Source organism: Callithrix jacchus, chromosome 15 (genome assembly GCF_049354715.1).
Source record: "Callithrix jacchus isolate 240 chromosome 15, calJac240_pri, whole genome shotgun sequence".
NCBI classification, from domain to species: domain Eukaryota; kingdom Metazoa; phylum Chordata; class Mammalia; order Primates; family Cebidae; genus Callithrix; species Callithrix jacchus.
The window spans coordinates 34928623-34938045 of record NC_133516.1 but is presented as its reverse complement, the minus strand read 5'-3'; the positions used below and the strand labels follow the sequence as shown (position 1 = coordinate 34938045).

Below are 9423 nucleotides of genomic sequence, written 5' to 3'. Positions count from 1 at the left end.
AACGCTCAGCACCGCCTTGCCCCGCCCCTTCCCCGCCCCCGTCTTGCCCCGCCCCTCCGCGCGTGCGCATTTGCCTTCGAACCTGTGCCCTCTTGTGCAGTCTGACCAGCGGAAGACTAGCCCATAAGGCGGAGCAAGGCCGTCGCGCCTTGATGACGTTATGCCGCCGGCGCGGGCGGGTGACGCGGCTGGGCCCGTTGTCTGTGTGTGGGGTTGAGGGGTCCCGGGGGCGGTGGGGGCTCCCGGTGGGGGCTGCGGTGGGGCGGGAGGGCCTGGACATGGCGCTGAGGGGCCGCCCCGCGGGAAGATGAATAAGGGCTGGCTGGAGCTGGAGAGCGACCCGGGTGAGGAGGGGGCCGGGAGGGTTAGCGGCTGGGGGTGCTGGGGAGGCCGGATGGGCCCGGGACGCGCCTGTCTGACCATCACCCCCTCCTCTTGTCGCCCCACCCAGGCCTCTTCACCCTGCTGGTGGAAGATTTCGGTAAGAGCCTCTTCTGCCTGCCGGACCGGGGCTGTGGGGGCCCACCCCTGCGCCCTCGCTCGAGGACCAGGGGCTATCCTTCCCGACTGCTTTCCTTTCCTGATGCAGGTGTCAAAGGGGTGCAAGTGGAGGAGATCTACGACCTTCAGAGCAAATGCCAGGGGTGAGTGGCTGTACGCCAGGGCCACCCCTTACACCCAGAATGCTGGGAAAGGTCCCAGAGAACAGGGCCCCTTAGGGAAGGCAGTGCCAAGAACCCTACGTTATAAAATCTCATATAAAGAAGCAGCCCGGTTCTCTGGATGCCTGCCTCCTGATCAAACTGATACTTCATTTTCTCCCAGTCTTTCCTCAGCGCTTCCCTTTTTGTAGCAGCCTCCTCCCACCCCTCGCCATCCTTTGGTTCAGCTGCTTTTCTGGCCTAGCAGCAGGAAGACCCAGGTCACACAGTGCCTTTTGTGCATTTGTATAATGTATTAATTTCAGTGTGCCCTTGTGTGCCTGGCTTTAATCCTGACACAAAGTCATCCTGTATTCATTGGTTGGGGTGACAAGGCCCCTCCTGGGTGCCCACACTTAGGGTCTTGTCCGGGTGGTCCTGCAGAACAGAGGTGTAAGAGAGACTGCTACAGTGACTGAACCAAGAAGTCTGCTTTAATTTTCTGTAACAGAAGAGACTGATGTGGGTGTTCATTTGCTTTCCTGACTGCACTGGGGTCCACAAGTGAGAATTAGTGCCTCAGTTCCTCGTCAGAGTTTTTGTTCTTGTCTTACTTTGTGTTCCTACCCTATCCCATTCTTGACCATTGGTTCCAGCTTTTCTTCTCTTACCCAGAACCATAGACTTCATAAGGAGACTGGGTGGACTCCTGAAGCATCACGGCCAGAAGCTTATGTTTTGCTCTGCCTGTGAAAGGCCTTTGGTGTGTGAGGGCACAGGGCCACTTCAGACAGTGTTGGGAAGAAGTTAGGGAGAGGTAGGATCACAGCAAGGACACCTGAGTGATGACGCAGTGCAAAGGATTAGGGGGAGAAAGAAGGGAATGCTGATTGCCTTCTGCCCTTTGGCTGATTTAGCTCTGCTTCTTACTTCCCCCAGCCCTGTATATGGATTTATCTTCCTGTTCAAATGGATCGAAGAGCGCCGGTCACGGCGAAAGGTTTCTACCTTGGTGGATGATACGTCTGTGATTGATGACGATATTGTGAATAACATGTTCTTTGCCCACCAGGTCTGCTGGGCTCTGTGCTTTGTTTGGAGGGTGGGATGCTGCCATTCTTTTTTTTTTTGCTTGGGAAGTAGAAGTGGAGGAAGATAGAAGGAGGGGATAGGCAGATTCTAGGGATGGTGGCTACAGAAACCTTCTGGCAGAAGGAACTGAGCTCTAATTCATTAAATGGAACAGCTTTAGAGTAGGGTGGTGTCTGAGTCCACTCTCTGTGTCCTCAGATACCTGGTGGTATTTGGTAGGTGCTTGTTAAGTGAATAAACATTAGGCAAAGATGAAGGAAGCTAAGAAGGGGAGTTGTCTAGATATGACTGACCTATTCTGGATTCCTGTTCCTGATGTATATGGGCTTGGGGCTTGCGGTGAGGGGTGCTGTGTATGGGTGACTACTCTTGTTTTCACAGCTGATACCCAACTCTTGTGCCACTCATGCCTTGCTGAGCGTGCTCCTGAACTGCAGCAACGTGGACCTGGGACCTACCCTGAGTCGCATGAAGGATTTCACCAAAGGCTTCAGCCCTGAGGTGGGTAGGCCACAGTTCGTTCATCCTGGCTCATAGCCAACTGGGCAGATCTGACCCTGAGGGCCACTGGTAATGCTACCACATGATATTGGCTACTATTAGGCTGTTTCTTTTTCAAATGATTGTTGTTATGTTTGACCCTTTAATTGTGTAAGGTCATTGTTTTTAGGCCCAGTTGTGGGGACAGGAGATAGGCCTAGGGAGGGAGGAGACTTTCCTTAAGTCACACCACGTCAGAACTTTCTGTGTCAGGACTTTTTCTCTCTGACCATGTTGATTTCCAGTGTCTGCTAATTACCATGCAAGGCCAGCATAATCCATATCTTTAGGGCTCTAGAGTTCTTTTCCTCCACCACCAGCCTTTTAAGAAAATTCATCTGTGTTCCTTCTGATTCCTGGAATGCCTTCAGGCCTGCTCTCTGAAGCTTTGTCTTCAACCCATAGTCTTACCTGAGGAGAAATTATTCTGATACGGCCTTATTTTCTTCCCCGTAGAGCAAAGGATATGCAATTGGCAATGCCCCGGAGTTGGCCAAGGCACATAATAGCCATGCCAGGTGTGTGGGAGCTGTGGGAGCTGATGTGGGGTGGGAGTGGGGGGAATATCATTTTTTGGGCCCTGACTCTGTCCTTCTCCAGGCCCGAGCCACGCCACCTCCCTGAAAAGCAGAATGGCCTTAGTGCAGTGCGGACCATGGAGGCATTCCACTTTGTCAGCTATGTGCCTATCACAGGTCGGCTCTTTGAGCTGGACGGGCTGAAGGTCTACCCCATTGACCATGGTAGGCATTGTGAGCTGGAGGCCTGTTGGGTGTGTCTGCCTACCTCCTAGGGAGCTGGGGATCAGGGCCCTCTGGTGTGTAGGACCCAGTGGCAGGGGTCGTGGATACTGACACCTGGCCCTGGCCAGTGTTTCACCCTCTACCCTATTTCCCGACCAGCTCCTGACTCCCTGGCTCAACTGCTCTTCTCTGTCTTCCTTCCCACTCCTGGCCTGCCCAAACTCAGGGTTTCCTGCTCGCTGATTCCTTGTCTTGGTCTCCACTAGGGCCCTGGGGAGAGGATGAGGAATGGACAGACAAGGCCCGGCGGGTTATCATGGAGCGTATTGGCCTCGCCACTGCAGGGTAAGGGCCCTTTGCCTGCTTTCTTCTACCCTCTGTATCTACTTTGGGAGGGACAGAGAGTGTCCAGGTGATTTGTAAATTGCAGGGCCATGTGGTAAATCTGGCAAGATGAGGCTTAGATCATGGGTTCTCAACTCCTTGTCCCATTTCCTGCCTAGGCTGCCTGTGGCCTGTTCCTGGGTGGGCTGGGGGAGGGGCAGGCCCCAGTGGAGCCTTAGGTATCCCAGGTCTGCTGGTTCACTTCCTGATAGGCCCTCATATAGCTCGTTGGAAGGTACCAGCTGAGGTGCCTGGCGTGCATGGCTAGTCGCTGCCCGTCTATTGGGGTGGGGCCTATACCTACAGCTGCAGGTGTGACTGCAGGGAACCCTGCCAGGATATCTGCTTCAACCTGATGGTGGGGCCAGGGCGGGAGCTGCTCTCACGGCTGCGGCTGTGACTGCAGGGAGCCCTACCACGACATCCGCTTCAACCTGATGGCAGTGGTGCCCGACCGAAGGATCAAGTATGAGGCCAGGCTGCACGTGCTGAAAGTGAACCGTCAGACAGTACTAGAGGCTCTGCAGCAGGTAGGTGCCCCTTCTGCCTGGCCCCTGCCCAGCCCAACCCTCCCTGCATTCCTCCTTTCTACCCCCACAACATTTGTCTCTGATTCCCGAACTCTCTCTCTTATAGTCTGGGCTTCAGCTAACCATTCCTTTTCTTTGCTCTCCTTGTGGGAAAGGTGGGACTTGGAGTGGGGTGGAAGAATAGCTTCTAAAAAGGAAGTTGGGTCTGGCTGTTTTATTTCCCTGTGAGTGAATGGGTAGAGCCAAGGCCATTATTTCTTCAGGCCCTCAGCCCTTAGCTGTTTAAGGTAGACGCCTGGGTCTACCCTTCCTCCTCTGAGCCTTGGATTCTGTTGTTAGCTGATAAGAGTAACACAGCCAGAGCTGATTCAGACCCACAAGTCTCAAGAGTCACAGCTGCCTGAGGAGTCCAAGCCAGCCAGCAACAAGTCCCCGCTGGTGCTGGAGGCACACAGGGTCCCTGTAGCCTCTGAGGGCACCCACACAGGTACTGGGGGGTTTGGGACCTTTAATGGGCCTCAGAGCTACCCCCTAATAGTTTGTCCTGGGAGGCCCAAACAGGGCAAGTGTTTTTCTGGGGAGGTTCTTGGGCAGTGTTCTTCCCCACTCAGAAGGTAGAGGGAGAGCAGTCCTTCCCTAAAGAAAGGTACCTGTAAAGGGCTGCTGTTACCGCAGGCCCCTGGGCCCGTCTCTCTAATGTATACTCCCTTTCTTGTTTTCTCTAGAGCCTTTTTTTTCTGCCTCTTTTTTCCCATCTCATTCTTTTCCCTGTCTCTTTGCGGGATCATGACTTAGAGCTTGCTGACTCCCATTCCACCAGCTGGTTTAGCTGTTCCTCTCTGGGAAGTGCTGTTTCACAGGGCTGGGGAGACTGTGAGCTTTTCTTGGAGACCCTACTGGAGGCCCTGCTTGTGTTCTTACCCTGTCTCAGATGGTGCGGAGGAGGTGGCTGGTTCATGCACACAAGCTCCAACCCACAGCCCTCCCAGCAAACCCAAGCTGGTGGTGAAGCCTCCAGGCAGCAGCCTCAATGGGGCTCCCCCCAACCCCACTCCCATTGTCCAGCGGCTGCCGGCCTTCCTAGACAATCACAACTATGCCAAGTCCCCCATGCAGGTAAGCTGGAGACACCCTGGCAGGATTCTCTTCTTGATTCTCTTGAGAGGCCGCAACAGGCAATTAATTTCCCCGTCTGGTTCCTTGGTGTTCACCCTTGGCATGGCTGGGTCAAGCTGCCTGGGCCTGGGTTGCTAGCTTCCTCTGCCTGATATGAAAAGGCCCCCACAACAGCAGGGTTTAGGGAGGCAGGGAGAGCTTCTTTGAATTTAGTTACATGGCTGTGGGATTAAATGTTTGGGGCACGATCCTTGGTACAACTTGATGGATTGGGTTTTACTGACAAAATAAAGGCATGTGTTTCAGGGCACTCGGCTTCTCTTAGAAGCCCTCCATGGGCTTCTATGCAGTGTAAGTGGGTGGCAGCCTCCCTACGAGCCAAGGACAGCCCGTGGAACACCCAGAGGGGTTCAGCTGACTCTGTCTGGAAAACCATGTTGGCTTTCTCTCTGGCTGTGTCTAGGCTCAGCCTGGGTTGAGCAGTGCTTGTTTGTAACTGCCCTGGTCTCTGCCCCAGGAGGAAGAAGACCTGGCGGCAGGTGTGGGCCGCAGCCGAGTTCCAGTCTGCCCACCCCAGCAGTACTCAGATGACGAGGACGACTATGATGATGATGAGGAGGATGACGTGCAGAACACCAGCTCTGCCATTAGGTTAGCCCCAGCTTTCTAAGGCTACCAGGCTCTGGGTGCTTCAGATCCCATCCTGAATATCTCAGTCTGTATCAGAATGCTGTGTAGCAGATAGTGTTGAGCACCTGTGGAGTATGGGGCCCTGGGGGACGCTGGCATGATAGGGCTAATGCAGGTCCCCAAATAGTTTTTGGTGGGCTAGGGGACAAGGCTGAGTACATAAGCATGTATCATGTGCTATTGGAAGTGACCTTTTAGCCAGGCCTTGAAGGGTTGGTTGGGCAGGGATGGGGAGGAGATGTGGGTGGTGGGAAGGCAGCTTTGCTGGAACAAAAGGCACTGGCAAAAGGCCAGGAGTGAGATAGCTGGAATAGAGGAGGTGTCCTTTGAGGACACTTGACTGCAGCTGACAGAGCTTGATGCCAGCTTAGCATGGCTGGTTCAAGCTGCTTGGACCAAGTATACGGAGTTTTTGGGTCAGTCTCTGGAGGTCAGGATGCATTCAAGCCATTTTTTGGGCACTCCTGGGTATGGTCACCTGGCCTGTTCCCTTGCTTCACATCTTCTTGTGCCCCAAAGGTATAAGCGGAAGGGAACAGGGAAGCCAGGGGCATTGAGCAGTTCTGCTGATGGGCAGCTGTCAGTGTTGCAGCCCAACACCATCAACGTCTTGGCCGAGAAGCTCAAGGAGTCCCAGAAGGACCTCTCAATTCCTCTGTCCATCAAGACTAGCAGTGGGGCTGGGAGTCCGGCTGTGGCAGTGCCCACACACTCGCAGCCCTCGCCCACCCCCAGCAACGAGAGTACAGATACGGCCTCCGAGATCGGCAGTGCTTTCAACTCACCACTGCGCTCGCCCATCCGCTCAGCCAACCCGACGCGGCCCTCTAGCCCTGTCACCTCCCACATCTCGAAGGTGCTTTTTGGAGAGGATGACAGCCTGTTGCGTGTTGACTGCATACGCTACAACCGTGCTGTCCGTGATCTGGGTCCTGTCATCAGCACAGGCCTGCTGCACTTGGCTGAGGATGGGGTGCTGAGTCCCCTGGCTCTGACAGGTGGGCCTTGGACTGGCTCACTGGCCACTTGGTGCACCCAGGAGGAAGGAGGGAAGTGGCTAAGTGACCACAAAATGTCCTGCTTTCTGATAATTTCTCGTGAATTCTCTTCCCAGAGGGTGGGAAGGGTTCCTCGCCCTCCATCAGACCTATCCAAGGCAGCCAGGGGTCCAGCAGCCCAGTGGAGAAGGAGGTCGTGGAAGCCACGGACAGCAGAGAGAAGACGGGGCTGGTGAGACCTGGCGAGCCCTTGAGTGGGGAGAAGTACTCACCCAAGGTGAGCCTTCTTTGTGTCTTTCTCCTTTAATCCTGGAGGAGAATAGGGCCTGAGCTCCTGCTGCCCAGGTGCCAGGTTCTTGATTAGAACTTTGGTGTGAAGATTGGTGGTTGGAGCTAGGTGCCAGGAAGACTTTCTGGGTTGGGTGGCGGCAGGGGCCTCCGTAGGCATGGACTTGCTGCTCATCCTTGCCTCTAGCTGCCTACTGCTCATGGGGCTTTGTTGCTGGCCAGCCCTCATCAGAGGTGCAATGCTGGGTTTTGGCAGGAGCTGCTGGCACTGCTGAAGTGTGTGGAGGCTGAGATTGCAAATTATGAGGCATGCCTCAAGGAAGAGGTGGAGAAGAGGAAGAAGTTCAAGGTGGGTGATCTCTCCAGTCCCCTGATCTGGCCCCTCCTGAGGTCTGCTGGTAGCTGCTCTGGCAAGATGGGTTCCAGTGCTCTCAGCCTTCTTCTCTCCTACAGATTGATGACCAGAGAAGGACCCACAACTACGATGAGTTCATCTGTACCTTCATCTCCATGCTGGCTCAGGAAGGTGAGGGGATGCACTGCTGTCTTAACTGGCATGCCCTGCTGAGGGCCATGTTCTTCAGCACCCCTCCCCTGGCCTCTCCTGAGGCTTGAGCAGACAGGGAGGGCCATTAGAGCCTCAGCTCCTGGACTGAGGCAGCCAGCACCTGCTCAAGGGTCTCTGTTTCTCTGCAGGCATGCTGGCCAACCTAGTGGAGCAGAATATCTCCGTGCGGCGGCGCCAAGGGGTCAGCATCGGCCGGCTCCACAAGCAGCGGAAGCCTGACCGGCGGAAACGGTCTCGCCCCTACAAGGCCAAGCGCCAGTGAGGACTGCTGGCCCTGACTCAGCAGCCCACTCTTGCCGCGTGACCCTCACTAGGGTCCTTTCCTGCCCCACTTTCCCCTTTCCCAGTATTACTGAATAATCCCAGCCAGAGAGCCCAGGCCCTGGGAATAGACCATATTCCCTGCATCGTGCCCTGAGGCCTGGCACAGGGCAGATCAGCCCTTTAGTGCTCAGGAGGCAGGATCTGGAGTTGGGGCACAACGAGGTACTGTAGCTTCTTCCTCCACAGCCGGCTGTGGAGTAGCAGGACCTGGCCCTTCTGCCTGGGCAGCAGAATATATATTTTACCTATCAGAGACATCTATTTTTCTGGGCTCCAACACATCTTGCCACCATGTTGACATAGGTTCCTTCCTGACTGTGCTCTCTCTCCTAACAGCTGTCCTGGTTGGCCCAGGTCCTTATATCATGCCAGAGTCACAACTATAGGGTCCCAGCTGGGGGCGGGTGGGCACTGGACCCTGCTGCTCTAGCCCCAGCCACCAGCCTGTCCCTGTTGTAAGGAAGCCAGGCCTATTCTCTTCATTTCTCTTAGGAGAGTGCCAAAAACTCAGGGACCCAGCACTGGACTGGGTTGGGAGTGGGATGTCCCAGTGGGGTTTGGGCGAGCAGCCTGCTGGGATCCCATGGCCTGAGCAGAGCATGTGGGAACTATTCAGTGCCCTGTGAACTGTCTTCCTTGTTCTAGCTAGGCTGCTCAAGACTGTTCTCCACAGCAAGGTTCTGGGGCTTTTTGCCTTCAGTGTTGTGGCTCTAGGTATGGGCCTAACTTGGGCTCTGGGTCTCTGTCCCTGGAGCTTGGGGCTCAGAGGAGCCTCTGCCCAGCCCCTCAGTATTACCATGTCTCCTTCCTCTTAGGGGTAGCAGAGACAGGGCTGCTTGTAGGAAGCTGGCACCACTCAGCTCTCCCTGCTACTCCAGCTTCCTCAGCCTCTGCAAGGCACTCAGGGTTGGGGACAGCAGGATCAAGACAACTAGTTGGAGCCCTGTGTTCCAGAGGGCCTGATGCCAAGGGGTAATGGGCCCAGCACTGCCTCTGGAGCCCAGGCCCCAACACAGCCCCATGGCCTCTGCCAGATGGTTTTGAAGGTGATCCAAGCAGGCCCCTTGTCTGTACATAGTGACTGAATGGGGGTGCTGGCAGGTGTGACAGCTGCCTCTGGGCAGAGCACAGCCTGACCCCTCTAGCCCCTGTAAATACTGGATCAATGAATGAATAAAACCCTCCTAAGAATCTCCTGAGAAATGGACCCTCCTGTGGTTGCTGGCCTGAGAAATGGAGGCTGGGCTACATGTGTGTGGTGGGAGGGAGGGACTTTCTAGACCTCGTGGGCCCAGGGCTCTGGGACCAGAAAGGCAAGAAGTATATGATCCTTGAGTGTCCAGCTGTCTTGGGCCAGAGATCCTTGGGACCCTAGACGTGGGATTTAGAACCTGAGCTAAGGAGGGGCTTCAGGTGGGCTGTGGACAGGGTATGCTTTCTAGGGAGAGGGCTTTTACCAAATTTGTGGCTTTTGCAACATGGAGATGTGCTGGGACTCCCAGTCAAGAG

At 55.2% G+C, this 9423-nt stretch overlaps 1 protein-coding gene across 8 annotated transcripts; it reads left to right on the top strand.

Annotated features, from left to right (window-relative positions):
- Window positions 1–151: 151 nt before the first annotated feature.
- BAP1 (BRCA1 associated deubiquitinase 1) lies at window positions 152–9117 on the top strand. Of its 8 annotated transcripts, none has more exons than XM_054245714.2 (17): window positions 152–203; window positions 452–481; window positions 590–644; window positions 1581–1713; window positions 2115–2234; window positions 2730–2791; window positions 2874–3016; window positions 3283–3361; window positions 3807–3930; window positions 4270–4417; window positions 4862–5046; window positions 5564–5697; window positions 6256–6734; window positions 6851–6966; window positions 7279–7371; window positions 7476–7548; window positions 7719–9117. In XM_054245714.2, exons 1-17 carry the CDS (start codon window positions 161–163, stop codon window positions 7850–7852), a joined length of 2151 nt encoding a protein of 716 aa, XP_054101689.2. In that variant the 5' UTR covers window positions 152–160; the 3' UTR covers window positions 7853–9117. The 8 variants fall into 8 exon arrangements, with proteins under 8 accessions (XP_054101689.2, XP_054101687.2, XP_054101688.2 ...); XM_054245712.2 differs by having other exon boundaries at window positions 7210–7371; XM_054245713.2 differs by having other exon boundaries at window positions 6851–7011.
- Window positions 9118–9423: the final 306 nt, after the last annotated feature.

What these genes read in the sequence shown, in the direction of transcription:
- BAP1 (XM_054245711.2), top strand. Translation starts at nt 161, where the DNA reads ATGCCGCCGGCGCGGGCGGGTGACGCGGCTGGGCCCGTTGTCT. An exon ending in GGTCTACCCCATTGACCATG is followed by an intron (nt 3,017 to 3,282) that starts GTAGGCATTGTG and finishes GGTCTCCACTAG; the next exon opens with GGCCCTGGGGAGAGGATGAG. An exon ending in CTCCATGCTGGCTCAGGAAG is followed by an intron (nt 7,549 to 7,718) that starts GTGAGGGGATGC and finishes GTTTCTCTGCAG; the next exon opens with GCATGCTGGCCAACCTAGTG.